Genomic DNA, 19386 nt, shown 5'->3' on the forward strand with positions numbered 1-19386 from the left:
ACTGTAAATCCCACTTATTCTTCTGTGGGTTTTATGGCAGACTACAACCCAAAAATGTGTATTACCGCCACCAACTGGACAGGGTTGAAAAAAACAAAGTAAACCTCATTCTCTTCCACCCTTGTTAGGCATTCCAAAGACGTGGCTTCATGGTTCCCATCACAATTGCAAAAGGTCACATTTTCAACACTTTTAAAACACATGATAACAGTATTTTCCACAACTTGAACATCTCGGCTTCTCCCTTCAGCAAAAACTTTCAAATGTCCAAAAGCTTTACAATAATCACACTGCATTGGTCTTGGAACAAATGCTCTGACTCTGTAGTTTATATTTCACAACTGCACTTGAGTAGGAAGAGACTCCGTTTAAAAAAACTAAAGAACATATACAGATATATATACATATATATATATATATATATATATATATATATATACACAGTGGGGCAAAAAACGTATTTAGTCAGCCACCAATTGTGCAAGTTCTCCCACTTAAAAAGATGAGAGAGGCCTGTAATTTTCATCATAGGTACACTTCAACTACGACAGACAAAATGAGAAGAAAAAAATCCAGAAAATCACATTGTAGGATTTTTTATTAATTTATTTGCAAATGATGGTGGAAAATAAGTATTTGGTCAATAACAAAAGTTTATCTCAATACTTTGTTATATACATTTGTTGGCAATGACAGAGGTCAAACGTTTTCTGTAAGTCTTCACAAGGTTTTCACACACTGTTGCTGGTATTTTGGCCCATTCCTCCATGCAGATCTCCTCTAGAGCAGTGATGTTTTGGGGCTGTTGCTGGGCAACACGGACTTTCAACTCCCTCCAAAGATTTTCTATTGGGTTGAGATCTGGAGACTGGCTAGGCCACTCCAGGACCTTGAAATGTTTGTTATGAAGCCACTCCTTCGTTGCCCGGGCAGTGTGTTTGGGATCATTGTCATGCTGAAAGACCCAGCCACGTTTCATCTTCAATGCCCTTGCTGATGGAAGGAGGTTTTCACTCAAAATCTCACGATACATGGCCCCATTCATTCTTTCCTTTACACGGATCAGTCGTCCTGGTCCGTTTGCAGAAAAACAGCCCCAAAGCATGATGTTTCCACCCCCATGCTTCACAGTAGGTATGGTTCTTTGGATGCAACTCAGCATTCTTTGTCCTCCAAACACGACGAGTTGAGTTTTTATCAAAAAGTTATATTTTGGTTTCATCTGACCATATGACATTCTCCCAATCTTCTTCTGGATCATCCAAATGCTCTCTAGCAAACTTCCGATGGGCCTGGACATGTACTGGCTTAAGCAGGGGGACACGTCTGGCACTGCAGGATTTGAGTCCCTGGCGGCGTAGTGTGTTACTGATGGTAGGCTTTCTTACTTTGGTCCCAGCTCTCTGCAGGTCATTCACTAGGTCCCCCCGTGTGGTTCTGGTATTTTTGCTCACCGTTGTTGTGATAATTTTGACCCCACGGGGTGAGATCTTGCGTGGAGCCCCAGATCGAGGGAGATTATCAGTGGTCTTGTATGTCTTCCATTTCCTAATAATTGCTCCCACAGTTGATTTCTTCAAACCAAGCTGCTTACCTATTGCAGATTCAGTCTTCCCAGCCTGGTGCAGGTCTACAATTTTGTTTCTGGTGAGTTTGGAGTGTGACTGTTTGAGGTTGTGGACAGGTGTCTTTTATACTGATAACAAGTTCAAACAGGTGCCATTAAATACAGGTAACGAGTGGAGGACAGAGGAGCCTCTTAAAGAAGAAGTTACAGGTCTGTGAGAGCCAGAAATCTTGCTTGTTTGTAGGTGACCAAATACTTATTTTCCACCATAATTTGCTAATAAATTCATTAACAATCCTACAATGTGATTTTCCAAATTTTTTTTTTCTCATTTTGTCTGTCATAGTTGAAGTGTACCTATGATGAAAATTACGGGCCTCTCTCATATTTTTAAGTGGGAGAACTTGCACAATTGGTGGCTGACTAAATTATTTTTTGCCCCACTGTATATATATGTGTGTACAGGACCAGTCAAAAGTTTGGACACACCTACTCATTCAAGGGTTTTTCTTTATTTTTTACTATTTTTTACGATATAGAATAATAGTGAAGACATCAAAACTATACAATAACACATATGGAATCATGTAGTAACCAAAATGTTTTTAGACAAATCAAAATATATTTTATATTTTGCATTCTTCAAAGTAGCCACCCTTTGCTTTGATCACAGCTTTGCACACATGGCATTCTCTCAACCAGCTTCATGAGGTAGTCACCTGGACTGCATCCACTTTTCCCAGAACCTTCTTCACCATCCTCGTGACTTCAAAACAGTTTCTCAAATGAACATCGTTATCCAAAAAAGTACTCCGACAAGCAATGATTCATCAGCCTCATTTTCCACAACAATTTGAGCCCTTTTTGTTCCATTCTTGGACTTCACTGTTGTCCACTCATCTTTCTCACTAACTGTACTTGATGGGCTTTCAGCCTCAAACAACACTTCTGCTTCCGCAATCTCTGAACACCCTCCCCACTGGCTGGATGGGTATTGAATAAGAAACAAAAAAAACATTGCGGCAAAGGAGGAAAACATCATACAAAACACAAATTTAAACTAACAAAACCCATCCCACTTCTTCAATCACAGTCCAATCCAAAATACATCCCAACACAGGCTCAGGGGGAACATTCATCGACAGGATTTCTTGCATGGCCTCGGCTGTGAAATCATGAAGGGCCCAAAAAACAATTTTCCAATTTTCTTCTCCGTAGCATTTCACTATCCCTCGTTTGATGAGAAACATTCACTGGTTGTTGTGGTTGTTCTATTACCATTGTTCCTTCCAATCTTCACACCTCCTCCAGATAGAAGACACGCTGGACGCTCCTTACCCTTGCCACCTCATTCTCCTAACAGAGCACTCCAGGAATTCAGGCGCAACCCCTGCAATTGCAACATTTCACTTCATCCGGCATACCATACTCTTCCCTTCTGCACACACTTGACACATGACCAAATATTTTACTTTTATGACACTGAAGGGGCTGGTGTGCACATAAGCTCTTGAATCCTAGCTTTATATGAGAAGGGATAGACTCTTCATCAAATAACACTAGCATGGATGAAGTTAATTTCTTTTCTCCATCCTCCAATCCTCTTGAGGTGAAAGACCTTAATGATAATCTATGACCTCATGCTGTTGCATTGATTGCTGAGCGCTAATGACATTTTAGATATGTTACTCTGTGTCACTGGTAGTCAATTAGAGAGGGAGACCATGCTAATTACTCACACTACTGATAAGGCGTTTTGTTGCCCTCCATAAACTTTTCCCAGACCTGCAATTGTGTGCATCTGTTATATTAAGCAAACCTACGTTTACTACCACCACCCTGGAGACAGAGGCATTCATGTTTCTGAGATTTTGTACTAGCACCATTCTGAAACTATGAGACTGACCTAAGTTGCACAGTATTCTTAGAGTAATTCATTGGGACAGGATCCATAAGAGAGCAAAAAGCATTTTCCTCTAATGGAAGTTTTTTCAGCTCTCTCATAGGCTCATAGCCACAGCCTGAGAAAGGGCACAGAAAATGTATGATGTAAATATAGGACGCTCAGTATTACTGTGTATGATGATGACAAGAGGGGCTTCAACTGTTCCCAATGAGGAGACGTGTGTGTTAGTCAATGTGTTATCCAACAGCATGGTAGTCTTGGCTCCAGGTTTCTCTCACGTTGTTGGTGAAATCCTGTGGCAGAGGGTAACAACATGGTTGTCCCATATCTGTTATCTGGTGTCTGTCTATCCTACCAGTCATCCTGAGAGAGCACACCTGGCTGGGGCTGTAACCAGCATGATAAACACCAACAGACCGACTACCAACTGGGTTTCAGGGAGGAGTCAAAATCATCAACCCTCTTGTGCTGTGAAAATGGATGGGAATGATTTTATGTTTTGACTTCAATAGCCTTTTAGCCTTTACCTTAGTGTCTCCAGCTCTATGCCCTACTCTCATATGTATGACTGAGACAGACCTAAAAGGACACTTGAAAAGTACATGCTTGAAATCCTGATTCACAAGAGTATTATTGAAGCAGCTGCACAAAAACAACTATCTGTGTACATTGATGATGGCTCTTTGTGATGATGATTAGGCATACCATTTATGTAATGCAGAAAAACAGGGATACTCAGGGTCACTGCCTGTTTTTCTCACGGTTTTCCTGCAAGTATGAACATGCAGCTGCAAGTCAAAAGTGCTGCAGGACCAGGTGGGTGTCAGAGGGAATCCTTGGGACGTTCACCCCATTAAAGTTGATGTGTAAAACGGTTAAGATAAGGGTTAATGGTGGGGGAAAAAAACAAAATTGAATCATGACGTCAGTTATCTTCAGGTCGGAAAGTCAGCGCTCTAGAAATATTTTCCAACTTGGAATTCTGAGTTTTATGATCGTTTTCCCAGTCGGAACTCGTTTTTTTTCCTCAGATCTCCCAGTTGTTTTGAACTCACGGAAGTCGGAAATTTCCCAATTACCAGCTCCCAGTTGTTTTAAACACGGCATAAGGTTGGGTTAGGTAAGGGTTATGATCGAAGCTCGTTTTTTCCTGAGTTCGCAGTGGTTTTGAAGGCAGTGAGGTCAGAAGTCTGAGATTTCCGATTTCCCAGTTGTTCTGAACGCGGCATTAGGGTACGGAGAGACATACCAAGGATCCTTCTCTGGGACCCCCAGCCAGTGTGTATATAGGAGAGAGTTTAGATTAAAGTTTATAGTGTTCTCAAACCTTGTTCTCTTAATCCTTTACACATTACACTGAAGTTTTAAGAAGTACTTTAGATGCTTGTGAGCCTGAGGACACCTACTTCTGCTTCCGGAACATCTTGCAGACCACCTGAACTACATTTAGCATCATCTGCTGGATGCTGGTCAACTATACTGAACAAAAATGTAAACGCAACATTCAACAATTGTGTGGAAGACACATTTCAGTTGAAGGCATTCAGCCGTACAACTGACTAGGTATCCCCCTTTCCCTAACACAACTAGCATGATGAGGCAGCATGGCTAGCTAATGAGCTACAGTGTATTACATACAGTATATTACATCCCAGGGTATGCTACACAATCAATAGAAGCCATCATTTGTGATACTGGGTCCTTGCAAAGCAATTTATCGAGATGTAGAACACCATTAAGTTCCTCTTAAGTTATGATTGTTATAGATTCTAGTTTTGGAAACAGAAAACTGTATGGAGATCAAATGTTTCATTGATGAGAAAATGTGCAGAATGTCAGCCAAAATCTATCTCGCGCCATCTTCTCCCACTGCCGGCCACTGGGCTTCTTCTCACCAACATATTTCAGATCTGGTGAAATATCTATCTCATTGTTCTGTGGTAATAGTGTACGAGTGGCCAACACACAAACAATGGTGAGAGTCCACCATCTACTGGTAATTATGAGAATTGCATCCACAAGGGGTGGGCCAAAGGTTACCAAGACTCAGGTCCTACTACTGTAAAAACACAACAGCATTCTGGACAAAAATACTAAAGAAATCTGCATTAAATCAGTCAATTCCATTAGTACTGCTTGAGGAAATATGAAAGCAGAACCAACCCAGAACACATAAAAAGCTATTGCAAGCTCTGCTGTTAGCTCTGGCTCTGCAGGTGCTCCATAGAATTGGGACGGGCACTGCTCACCATGGAAGTGTTCACAGGAGGCAACTCTCTCAGGAAAAGTAGAGAATAAGGAGGTCTACAGGTGCAGTTTTGTGAGATATGGATTAACACTTCAAAGAGGAGAACATACAGCTTGAAAATGAGCAATGAGAAGACCACTGGTGGCCAAATAATCATTCATCATACCTCAGGCAGACCTACAACTGCTCTTCAATTTGTTTCGACCTACAGGACCAAAGTAAACAGTTAGGGTATGATGATCCGAATTGTATTATTAATATGTACTTGTAGACCATGAAAACTGAATCTGAAAGCAAACCATATCGTATTATCCAAAACAGTCCGAAAATTAACAGTAGAACAATAATTTAATGAGACTAGGTAGTATGGTAACGCAAGACTAGCATGTTTGTGACTATATAGCCAGAGACATATAGAGAGAGACCTGTATATACAGTAGCTCTGCCTACAGCCAACACAATCTTGACCTCAGAGTTAATAAAAGTTCATGGTCAATTATAGAGGATAAGGAGGGCAGTGGAGTGGATAGTCACACACTTGTCGTAACGATGGTCAGTAATCCCACAGCGTTGTGATTCCAGAACTGATGACTAAGTGCATTGGGTCATCATTGAAAAAGAAAAGAGGCATACAAGTATCACTGTGCTTACGTATAAGATCAAATATTATATAATCAAACGTAATCAAATACAAAATGCCAGTGTGACAGATTGTCAGACCCAGATTCAAGGCAGGTGTCTTCCAATCCCTTTCCTTACAACGACCAAAACATTATGAATAGTACATAGTGACTCAACTCAAAGCAAAACAGAAAATATTCTAATATTCCAATTTTTCTTAAAACATTCAAATATTTGTATGTATTTCACCAGGTAAGCCAGTTGAGAACAAGTTCTCGTTTACAACTGCGACCTGGCTAAGATAAAGCGAAGCAGTGCGGCAAAAAACAATAACACATGGAATAAACAAATGTACAGTCAATAACACAATAGAAAGTCTATGCAGTGTGTACAAATAAAGTGAGATTAGGGAGGTAAGGCAATAAATACACCGTAGTGGCAAAATAATTACACTTTCGCAAATAAACACTGGAGTGATAGATGTGCAGAAAAGGAATGAGCAAGTAGAGATACTGAGGTGCAAAGGAGCAAAAAATATATAGAAATAAATCAAATAGATAACAATATGGGGATGAGGTAGTTGGATGGGCTATGTACAGGTGCAACAATCTGTAAGCTGAACTGATAGCTGATGTTTAAAGTTAGTGAGGGAGATATGAGTCTCCAGCTTCAGCGATTTTTGCAATTTGTTCCAGTCATTGGCAGCAGAGAACTGGAAGTAAAGGCGGCCAACGGAGGAATTGTCTTTGGAGGTGACCAGTGAAATATACCTGCTGGAGCGTGTGCAATGGGTGGGTGCTGCTATGGTGACCAGTGAGCTGAGATAAGGTGGGGCTTTACCTAGCAAAGACTTATAGATGACCTGGAGCCAGTGGGTTTGGCAACGAATATGAAGCGATGGCCTTCCAACGAGAGCATACAGGTCGCAGTGGTGAGTAGTATATGGGGCTTTGGTGACAAAACGGATGGCACTGTGATAGACTGCATCCAATTTGCTGTGTAGATTGTTGGGGGCTATTTTGTAAATTACATCGCCGAAGTCAAGGATCGGTAGGATATACAGTTTTACGAGGGTATGTTTGGCAGCATGAGTGAAGGATGCTTTGTTGTCGATTCTAGATTTAAGTTTGGATTGGAGATGCTTAATATGAGTCTGGAACTGTCCAGAGTAGTGATGCTAAGTGGGCGGGCAGGTGCGGGCAGCGATCGGTTGAAAAGCATGCATTTAGTTTTACTAGCGTTTAAGAGCAGTTGGAGGCCACGGAAGGAGTTGTATGGTGTTGAAGCTCGTCTGGAGATTAGTTAACAGTGTCCAAAGAAGGGCCAGAAGTATACAGAATGGTGTCGTTTGCGTAGAGGTGGTTCAGAGAATCACCAGCCGCAAGAGCGACATCATTGATGTATTCAGAGAAAATAATCGGCCTGAGAATTGAACCCTGTGGCACCGCCAGACTGCCAGAGGTCCGGACAACAGACCCTCGGATTTGACATACTGAACTCTATTTGAGAAGTAGTTGGTGAACCAGGCGAGGCGGTCATTTGAGAAACCAAGGCTGTTGAGTCTGCCGATAAGGATGCAGTTGACAGAGTCGAAAGCCTTGGCCAGGTCGGTGAATACAGCCACACAGTATTGTCTTTTGAGGATGCCGATTATGATATCGTTTAGGACCTTGAGCGTGGCTGAGGTGCACCCATGACCAGCTCGGAAACCAGATTGATTGCATAGCAGAGAAGGTACGGTACGATTCAAAATGGTCGGCTTTCGAAGACCTTAGAAAGTCAGGGTAGGATAGATATAGGTCTGTAACAGTTTGGGTCTAGAGTGTCTCTCCCTTTGAAGAGGGGGATGACTGTGGCAGCTTTCCAATCTTTGGGGGATCTCAGATGATACGAATGAGAGGTTGAACAGGCTAGTAATAGGGGTTGCAACAATTGCGGCAGATCATTTTAGAAAGAGAGGGTCCAGATTGTCTAGCCCAGCTGATTTGTAGGGGTCCAGATTTTGCAGCTCTTTCAGAACATCAGCTTTCTGGATTTGGGTGAAGGAGAAATGGGGAGGCTTGGGCAAGTTGCTGTGGGGGGCGCAGAGCTGTTGACCGGGGTAGGGGTAGCCAGGTGGAAAGCAAGGCCAGCCGTAGAAAAATGCTTATTGAAATTCTCAATAATAGTGGATTTATCAGTGGTGACAGTGTTTCCTAGCCTCAGTGCAGTGGGCAGCTGGGAGGAGGTGCTCTTATTCTCAATGGATCTTACAGTGTCCCAGAACTTTTTGGAGTTTGTGCTACAGGATGCAAAGTTCTGTTTTAAAAAGCTAGCCTTTGCTTTCCTAACTGCCTGTGTATATTGGTTCCTAACTTCCAGGAAAAGTTGCATATCGCGGGGGCTATTCGATGCTAATGCAGTATGCCACAGGATGTTTTTGTGCTGGTCAAGGGCAGTCAGGTCTGAAGTGAACCAAGGGCTATATCTGTTCCTGGTTCCATTTTTTTTTAATTGGGCATGCTTATTTAAGATGGTGAGGAAAGCACTTTTAAAGAATAACCAGGCATCCTCTAGTGACGGAATGAGGTCAATATCTTTCCAGGATACCCGGGCCAGATTAGAAAGGCCTGCTCGCTGAAGTGTTTTAGAGAGCGTTTGACCGCGGACCCATTACAGACGCAGGCAATGAGGCAGTGGTCGCTGAGATCCTGGTTGAAGACAGCAGAGGTGTATATAGAGGGCAGGTTGGTCAGGATGATATCTGTGAGGGTGCCCAAGTTTAAGGGTTTGGGGTTGTACTTGGTAGGTTCCAGGATTATTTGGGTGAGATTGAGGGCATTTAGTTTAGATTGTAGGATGGCTGGGGTGTTAATAATTAAGCATATCCCGGTTTAGGTCACCTAACAGTACAAACTCTGAAGATAAACGGGGGGCAATTAATTCACATATGGTGTCCAGGGCGCAGATGGGGGGTCTGTAACAAGCAGCAACAGTGAGAGACTTTTCTCTGGAAAGATGGATTTTTAAAAGTAGAAACTGTTTGGGCAGACATGGATAGCATGACATAACTCTGCAGGCGGTCTGTGCAGTAGATTGCAACTCCACCCCCTTCAGCAGTTCTATCTCAGTGGAAAATGTTATAGTTGGGGATGGAAATTTCAGAATTTTTGGTGGCCTACCTAAGCCAGGATTCAGACACGGCTTGGTCATCAGGGTCGGCAGTGTGTTAAAGCAATTATTTTTTTTCTTCTTTTTTCGGGGAGGCTTCTAACATGCATGAAACCAAGGCAAATGTAAGGTGGACTTCAATTTGCATGATCAGAATAATGCAGAATTTCTTAAAATATAAATAGAATATATGAAATAGTATGAGCAGTGTAATAAAATGTTATAATTTATTCAAGATTATAATGACCAATACTCAAATGGTAAAATATGATAACATCTTCCAGTTTAAATTCCTTGCTTTTTTATAGAGCACTCCTACTGCATATAATTAACTTTTGAATCAACATCTTGTATTTGTGTATCCATTCTGTTGATTGATGTATTTGTGGAGTCTTATAGTACATTCAAGAATTAAAGGCATACAATCATCAATTCAATACCATTTAAATTAAAAACAACTACAGTCTTACAATTGTATTTATTACCTTGATGTTAAATCTACTAATCCTCCTGCGGCTTGTAGCTTAGTGTATAATGCATTTTCATAAATATTTTGAAATTTAACTAGGCAAGTCAGTTCAGAACAAATTATTATTTACAATTACAGCCTAGGAACAGTGGGTTAATAGCGTTATTCAGGGGCAGAACAACAGATGTTTACCTTGTCAGCTCGGGGATTCGATCTAGCAACCTTTCGGTTACTGCCCCAACGCTCCAACCACTAGGCTACCTGCCACCAAATATCCCTATGAAGGACATTTCATTCCAAAATTCACTTTTTTAGTTTTTTGAAATAAATAACCAGTTTCAAGGTAGAGTTCAGTATATCAATAGGCTATCCGAAGTCAATATACATTAATTGGTTAAAAGTGTATATAGCAAGGATCAAAAGGCTGATAAAAGGTTGAGAAGAATGAGTTCCTGAATTGTTGAGGTTCCCAGAAGTCACACTTTCCTTCTTCACCAGCAAAATGCAGCAGTTGTACTGTTCAACAGCATGTGAACAGATTTGGGTTTCTAGGCAAGGTGGGAAGGTTTTAGGACCCACAGGTCCAGACAGAGACCCCAGAGGTTGTGGCCTGTCTGTCTGAGCTATTCTACACAGAGATGGAACCCTCTCTGAAGTTGGTCTTCCCTATGAGAACATTGAGTAGTGTGGCTCTCCCCTCTCGGGTCTCCTTCTGTGCCTCTTTTATGATGTCATCCAGCTTGTCCTCGTCCTCGCGAGCAATGAGGGTACCCTTGCCTCCATAACCATCTGCAACTATGTGGTAATCTAGGGAAGGGGAGAACAGAGACAGCATGTTGGATGTGTAACATGACATCCAAAGACATGGGCTAACAGAGACCTTGCATGTGTGAGTATAGGCACTAGAGATCCCCAGTATGGTGGCACTGGGGGTACAGTAGGCCAACATATAAAGACCTGTGAAGGCCAGGCCACAGGCCACGTTGCTGCCCAGGATGGGAACCTGCTCCCTGGAGATCTGGCTCCAACAGGCATCGTTCCCCACCAGAGCAATTACTGGCGTCTGGGAGAGAGAGGGACAAAGCAGATTAACTGGTCTGAATGCATGATTAGTTAGTTGAGAAGTTGGTCTGAATGGTGAATTGGTTATTACTGTACCTTGTGTCTGGTAAAAGTGTCAAATTCTGCAACACTGTATCCCAGGGATCCATCGCCATAGATAATCCACACCTCAATGAGAACCTTAGTCAGCTAAACTCAGCCAAAAATGGTGTTTCACAACATGAACAAACCGAAAAACCTAAACCCCTATAAAACAGTGACGGATAAGGCCTGCTTGGTATTCTACTGTACCTCTGACTCAGGCCGACACAGCTTGGCTCCCAGAGCAAACCCTCCTCCAACACCAAGGGTTCCAAATGCTCCTGTTAGAATGACCAACCACATCAGGTAGTGGTGGTGGATGATTACATCCATTAAGATATCATCCATTTAATAAACAAGTCCTATTTGTTTTATTGTACATGTTAATACCCATCTTACTCAAGTGACCACAATCCTATAACACATTTCCAAAAATATTGTCTATTTGTATTTAACACTGTCCACTGAGGATCTTGACCTGGATCCAGCCAGCGGAGTGGGCCCCTTGGTCTCATGATGTATGCAGCACTGCCCACAAAGTCGCCCCCATCCGCCACTATGATGCTGTCGTCAGCCATCAACTCATCCACACGGTGCAGGACACTCAGGGGGTTCAGGTGGCAGTCCGTCTTCTCATCAGCCTTCCTCCTGCACAGAAAACACACAGAGCAAAACACACTTTCACAGGGAACTAATACAACATGTACTGTTTGTGTTTGGTGCACTAGATGTACTGATTCATTTGCATGAAGGTTATTGGCTATGTATAAAAAGAAAAAACACAAAAAAAACAGTTGGCTTTCTGCCCAACTGGCTAAATAAATTGTGTACCGATTAGCCTTCTCTTTGGTGACTTCTCCTGCTTTGAGCCTCTGTGGCCAGTCCTCGGGACATTTGTGGCCCATGAGGCCTTTGGAGAGACGGAGTAGGAAGGAGCCTGCATCTCCTAAAAGACAAATGGAAATTTTTGTCTCCACAAGATTAAATAGCCAAACAGGAAGTGGCAGCGTTTTGTGAAAGCAAATAAGACTGATTGGACAATTCAGACAACAGTACCAACCCTGAATGGCCACATTGGGCTTCCAGAACATGTCAGAGTTCTTCAGAAGTTGAGTCTTATCTCTGTTGACAGCAATGATCTTGCTGCGCCTGTTCAGCACTCTGCCGTAGCTTAATCGGAAGTCACATACAGTTCCTGCAACACATACCACCATTGTGAGACAGCCTCAAAGACAACAGAAATTGCTGAAATGATTGTGGGGGCTGTCTTGTTAGACTTCAGTGCAGCTATTGACATTATTGATCATAGTCTGCTGCTGGAAAAACGTATGTGTTATGGCTTTACACCCCCTGCTATAATGTGGATAAAGAGTTACTTGTCTAACAGAACACAGAGGGTGTTCTTTAATGGAAGCCTCTCAAATATAATTCAGTTAGAATCAGGAATAGGGGAGCTGTTTATGCCCCTTGCTTTTTTACTAACAACATGCCACTGACTGAGTAAAGCCAGAGTGTCTATGGATGACTCAACACTATACACGTCAGCTACAACAGCGACTGCAATGACTGAAACACTCAACAAAGAACTGCAGTTAGTTTCAGAGTGGGTGGGAAGGAATATGTTAGCCCTAAATATTTCTAAAACTAAAATCATTGTATTTGGAACAAAACACTCACTAAACCTTGACTAAATATTGTCATAAATAATGTGGAAATTGAGCAAGTTGAGATGACTAAACTGCTTGGAGTACACCTGGATTGCAAACTGTCATGGTCAAAACATATTGATGCAGTAGTAGCTAAGATGGGGAGAAGTCTGTCTATAATAAAGCGATGCTCTGCCTCCTTAACAACACTATCAACAAGGCAGGTCCTGCAGGCCCTAGTCTTGTCGCACCTGGACTACTGTTCAGGCGTGTGGTCAGGTGCCACAAAAAAGGATCTAGGAAAATTGCAATTGGCTTAGAACAGGGCAGCACTGCTGGCCCTTGGATGTACACAGAGCTAATATAATTAATATGCATGTCAATCTCTCCAGGCTGAAAGTGGAGGAGATTGACTTCATCACTACTTTTATTTATGAGAGGTATTAACATATTGAATGCACTGAGCTGTCTGTCTAAACTACTGGCACATAGCTCTGACACCCAACGATACCCCACCAGAGGTCTCTGCACAGTCCCCAAGTCCAGAACAGACTATGGGAGGCACACAGTACTACATAGAGCTATGACTACATGGAACTCTATTCCACATCAAGTAACTGACAAAAGTAGGAATAAAAAAAACACTTTATGGAACAGCTAGGACTGTGAAGCAACACAAACATTGGCACAGACACATGCATACACACGATACATACACACCATAAATACACATGGATTTAGTACTCTAGATATGTGGTAGTGGTGGAGTAGGGGCCTGAGGGAACAGTGTGTTGTGAAATCTGTTAATGTATCATTTTTCAAATTGCATAAACTGCCTTAATTTTGCTGAACACCAGGAAGAGTAGCTGCTGCTTTGGTAGCGGCTAATGGGGATCCATTATAAACACAAATACAAACAACTGTATGGAGACAAGATTTACAGATGGCAGTTTGTGTCTCACCTGCTAATAGCACAAGGTCTGCGTCCATTAGGGCATATTTCCTGTTCTGTCTGATGTGCAAGGGACTGTTCCTACCCAGCATGCCACGGGACATTCCCCCCAGAAAGCAAGGGATACCCAGGGACTCCAGGGCTACCCTGTAACAGGAAAAAATATATGGATTTGCATTGAATGGACCAGAAGTCTGAAGATGTGTAATATAAAATGTGGTTGTTGAAATACCTGATGTCGTCTGTAGGTGTTGGAGGTAGGGTTGCCTGGCTCCCCAGTAGGATAACAGGCTTCTTGGCTCTGCTCACCAGCTCTATACACTTTTGTACCTGGTGTCAGATCACTAGAGGTTGAGCCACAAGGGTTACATAAAAAACATGCATTCATGTCTATTGGAAATCTGTAACTGGCTAGTACGAACTGACGGCTTCTACCAAATTAAGCCTTTCTCACTGTTGTTAGAGAATGACTGAGGGTTAGAGTTAGTCTTGCCTGATCATCTGTGGCCTGAGGGATGTGCACAGGGAGAGGTGAAACATCTCTGGTTTCCCAGGCCCCAGCAAACAAGTTCTTTAGGTGATTGTGGAGGTACCTTATGGAAAAACATATACCGTATCTGTTACTTTCACAAATCACTAGGGATGTGCGAAAGCATGGACCAGCACGATCCTGCTGATCACTTACCAAGTGACAACTTTCCCCATTAGTCCCTTGGGAGGGTTTTTCACTCCGAACTCTTTGGACACCAGGTGGAAGGGGTAGAGTGTGTCAATGGGGAACTCTATGAACACAGGTCCTGGAGTTCCAGACTGGGCGATGGCCAGGGCCTTCCTCATCGTGGGGACGATCTCCCTCACACTCCTCACCGAGGCGCAGAACTTACACAGCGGCTTGAACAGGGACATCTGGTCAATGTCCTGCAGCGCTCCTCTACCCTGCACAACAACAGTTCACAAAGAGGTCAAACCTCCACAATGGATAGGGATAATCAATATGTATTGTGCTCACCCACAGTCACACAACTCTACAGTGCAGGATTATGGTCATTGTTGAGTCTGACTTGCTATTGCAGCGCAGCCTTAGTGTTAACGTTAGGACTAGGGTACCCCCATGCTGCTACACCAGTAAAAGGCCTGACTTTCACCTGAAGTAGTGTTGCAGCAGCTCCCCCTATGAGAAGCAGTGGAGACTCGGCCATCTGAGCATTCTTCACTGCTGTGACTGTGTTAGTCAGGCCTGGGCCAGCAGTCACTGCAGCTACACCTACAGTGCCTGTTGGAGGGAGAATCAATGACAGTGTCAATGCTACAGTATGAACACATGAGTAGACTACAGTGTCCTAAGCAAATTAAACCAGTTCCGAACGGTTTAGGTGGACATGGACAACTGTAATGCAAGGTATTTGTGATATTATAGTAGGTAATGTACGGTACTACTTTACCTGAGAGCCTAGCTACAGCATCAGCTGCAAAGACGGCAGTAGCCTCATGCCTGGTGTCCACGATGCGGATGCCCAGCTTCTCGCAGGCCACCAAGATGGGCGAGATGTGCCCCCCCACCAGGGTGAAGACAAACTTAACCCCATGGGCACGCAGAACCTCTGCCACACTCTCCCCACCATGGCGAGGGCTCTGAGTCTCAGTCTGGGGGAAGAATTAGAGGACTCAGGTAAAGGACTGAACAGGCAGGTCTCAAATCAGGGTCAAGGACAGGGTATCATTTCATTTAAATAACTGCAAAGTTCTGTCGGAAACTAGAAAAGGCCTATTGGTTATCTATATATCGCTATCTTGTATTTAGAAATGAACTGCATATTGTCCTTGTAGACCTAATGCTCCTTATGTAGCCTATTGTATAACTTCTGAAGAACCTGCACTGTGTCGTCATGGCCTTTGTGTTACATAGCCACAAGGCAGTTCAAAGTTCTCTCACATACAGTAAGTAGGGTTACCTTTCACCTACTAGATGAGTAACTGAGTCTTATGTTGGTTCACTTAGGCTAGGTGAAGAAGCAAGTGAGTAAAATAACACTGTAGTGGGTATGAACAAGGTGTTTTGCTTCTGAGAATACCAGGCTGCATGTGAGTTTCACAGTTGAGACAGCAAGTGAGCAGGCCGACACCAAATTAGAATGAAACATTGTTTACACAGAAGTGACTTACCTTATGAAGAAACAACTGATACAGTAAACCAAGTTTATACGCTACAAATACTAGTCCTCCGAATGTAAAACCAACAGAGCACCCCAGCGCGATGGCAATCTCCATTTCCATGCGAAATGTGTCAAAATACTGAAGCGAGTCCTAAAATAAAGCAGTATCCGTTTTGTGGATCGAATAGCTCTCCAGTTTAGGCTGCTGTTCACCCAATGCACAACCTAGTAGCAGTACCATTTATAAACAGGCATTTCACATGCACAATTTACTAGGCTACTGTGCAAGAAACGCTTGGAAAACCAGACTCCACCCGTTCGTGCAATGAAACTAACCATCGAATTTCAAATTTAAATGACCGATGATCGCTATTGATCAACGTTGTAACAAAGTTCCGCAAATGTCGCAAAATGACAATTCACAGTCAATAACGCAATGGTCCGCAACTACCGGAATCGTGGATAAGAACAGCGAGGAAGACGCGAAGCGAGAGGGATAACTGGGCCCGAAATCTGTCCTCTCCAGCAGGTGGCGGTTTCTATTATTTTTCGCTCACCAAGAGTTTTTGAATGTAGGTCAATAAGTGTCGAATTTCGTAGTAAAAAATTGCATGGCTTATTTGATCAAATATAAGTTCCGTAATGATATGGTTGTTAATAGTGTACTGATATAAGTAGGACATGTGACATCCCAACAACTTTGAGAAAAAAACACTTTATATCGGAGTTGTGCCAGGTCACTAGTTACCACAGCCACAAAGTCATAAAGCACGCCCAATTCTACAATGTATCTTCTTAAAATGTGATTTTAAACCTATCACTAATCTTACATTTTTGCGATATAACCATTTTGACTACAATACAGATTAAATAAGTAAGAAAAATGAAATAGTAACGCAATAAAATAACAAGACTATAAAGGAGTAACATACTGAGTCAATGTGCAGGGGCATGAGGTAGTTGAGGTAATTGAGATAATATGTGCATGTAAACGCAGCAAAAAAAGAAACGTCCTCTCACTGTCAACTGCGTTTATTTTCATCAAACTTAACATGCGTACATTTTTGTATGAACATAACAAGATTCAACAACTGAGACATAAACTGAACAAGTTCCACAGACATGTGACTAACATAAATTGAATAATGTGTCCCTGAACAAAGGGGAGTAAAAATAACAGTCAGTATCTGGTGTGGCCACCAGCTGCATTAAGTACTGAAGTGCATCTGCTCCTCATGGACTGCACCAGATTTGCCAGTTCTTGCTGTGAGATGTTACCCCACTCTTCCACCAAGGCACCTGCAAGTTCCCAGACATTTCTAGGGGGAATGGCCCTAGCCCTCACCCTCCGATCCAACAGGTTCCAGACGTGCTCAATGGGATTAAGATCTGGGCTCTTCGCTGGCCATGGCAGAACACTGACATTCCTGTCTTGCAGGAAATCACACACAGAACGAGCAGTATGGCTGGTGTTATTGTCATGCTGGAGGGTCATGTCAGGATGAGCCTGCAGGAAGGGTACCACATGAGGGAGGAGGATGTCTTCCCTGTAACGCACATCGCTGAGATTGCCTGCAATGACAACAAGCTCAGTCAGATGATGCTGTAACACACCACCCCAGACCATGACGGACCCTCCACCTCCAAATCGATCGCGCTCCAGAGTACAGGCCTCGGTGTAACGCTCATTCCTTTTCGACGATAAACGTGAATCCGACCATCACCCCTGGTGAGACAAAACCGCGACTCGTCAGTGAAGAGCACTTTTTGCCAGTCCTGTCTGGTCCAGCGACGGTGGGTTTGTGCCCATGGGCGACGTTGTTGCCGGTGATGTCTGGTGAGGACCTGCCTTACAACAGGCCTACAAGCCCTCAGCCCAGCCTCTTTCAGCCTATTGCGGACAGTCAGCACTGATGGAGGGATTGTGTGTTCCTGGTGTAACTCGGCAGTTGTTGTTACCATCCTGTACCTGTCCCGCAGGTGTGATGTCCGGATGTACTGATCCTGTGCAGATGTTGTTACACATGGTCTGCCACTGCGAGGACGATCAACTGTCCGTCCTGTCTCCCTGTAGCGCTGTGTTAGGCGTCTCACAGTACGGACATTGCAATTTATTTCTCTGGCCACATCTGCAGTCCTCATGCCTCCTTGCAGCATGCCTAAGGCACGTTCACGCAGATGAGCAGGGACCCTGGGCATCCTTCTTTTGGTGTTTTTCAGAGTCAGTAGAAAGGCCTCTTTAGTGTCCTATGTTTTTATAATTGTGACCTTAATTGCCTACCGTCTGTAAGTTGTTAGTGTCTTAATGACCGTTCCACAGGTGCATGTTCATTAATTGTTTAGGGTTCATTGAACAAGCATGGGAAACAGTGTTTAAACTCTTTACAATCTGTGAAGTTATTTGGATTTTTACGAATTATCTTTGTTTATTTATCTATATTTCAATTTAGAACGACAATAACACTGCCTATCCGGACAGCTAGTGAGGCACTGAAACTGGAATGTTTCACACACCTGCATTTGACCTTGAGGACCTTTGAACTTTGTTGTCCTTTATCTCTTCCATCTCACCTTTCTTCGTTGTAATAGTCTGCATTCTGCCACTAAATGTCTTGTTTTTCCATGTATGTAACTTGCCTTATGACTGGGTTCTAGGCTACATATAAATACATGTCTATTATCACATTCAGTGGTAGACCCATCCCATAACACAAAAACAACATTACATACATACAGCGTGTTACGGTAATCATAGCTTTGTATTTTACCATGTTATTACTATATTATAGTAACTTACAGTGTCATTGTTTTATTTTAAATATTGATAATTTCAAAGCAAAACACAAAATGGATGTTTGTATACATCAAATGTTTTTCCATGATCAGGATTTTCAACAAAAACAAATTTATCATCATCTTTATGTTTCTCGAACACGAAGATCTAAAATAATGAAAACAAAGAAAACACAGATCCATTTAACAAACTATTCTAGCCTGTATCAGTGTCTGGATTTGAGGATAAACTGTACAAATGAAGGCTGAAGAAATTTATAAGAATACATGACACTGTAAACATGAGAACAACTTCTGAAAACACCTCAGAAGACTAGAATGATATATCTCTTGGAAGTTATAGGAGATTTTTTCAGTTGTACTTGATTATTTCCACTTTTAAGCCAAGGTCCAGGGAGGTAAAGGGTTTGCTGGGGAACGACAGACCTGTGACGTCCAAGATTCTGCCCGTTGATAAAGACCACTCCTTTACTCCAACCCTGTTTCTGGAAACACTGTAATCAGTGACTTGACACTGAGAGTTAAGAGTTTCTCTAAGAACGTATTTTATCACTACTGTATGTGTGTCTGATGAGGGATGGGCCTACAACAATATACAGTACACCAATAAACCAGAGATAGGTCTACTGTACTATACAAATAAGCCAGCAGGGATACAATATGGACAGGTGGTGCTCTCTCTCATAACCACAAAGCCTGTTGGGCTACTTTACACACAGGCAGTCTGATCAAATTAAA

The 19386-nt window shown here is 42.7% G+C and overlaps 1 protein-coding gene across 2 annotated transcripts; it reads right to left on the reverse strand.

Moving 5' to 3' along the window:
* Window positions 1-9705: 9705 nt before the first annotated feature.
* On the reverse strand, window positions 9706-16615 carry LOC110507865 (2-hydroxyacyl-CoA lyase 2). 2 transcript variants are annotated; one of them, XM_021588243.3, is made up of 14 exons: window positions 15866-16615; window positions 15145-15346; window positions 14848-14975; window positions 14388-14638; window positions 14196-14295; window positions 13935-14032; window positions 13713-13849; window positions 12165-12299; window positions 11936-12050; window positions 11583-11752; window positions 11315-11385; window positions 11120-11191; window positions 10919-11024; window positions 9706-10768 (listed from the first exon to the last, which is right to left on the reverse strand). In XM_021588243.3, the coding sequence occupies exons 1-14, from the start codon at window positions 15974-15976 to the stop codon at window positions 10590-10592; spliced, it is 1875 nt and encodes a 624-aa protein (XP_021443918.2). In that variant the 5' UTR covers window positions 15977-16615; the 3' UTR covers window positions 9706-10589. The 2 variants fall into 2 exon arrangements, with proteins under 2 accessions (XP_021443918.2, XP_021443917.2); XM_021588242.3 differs by having other exon boundaries at window positions 11120-11212; window positions 15866-16595.
* Between the last annotated feature and the right edge of the window lie 2771 nt (window positions 16616-19386).

Source organism: Oncorhynchus mykiss, chromosome 27 (assembly GCF_057628025.1).
Source record: "Oncorhynchus mykiss isolate SJ-2025 chromosome 27, ASM5762802v1, whole genome shotgun sequence".
NCBI classification, from domain to species: domain Eukaryota; kingdom Metazoa; phylum Chordata; class Actinopteri; order Salmoniformes; family Salmonidae; genus Oncorhynchus; species Oncorhynchus mykiss.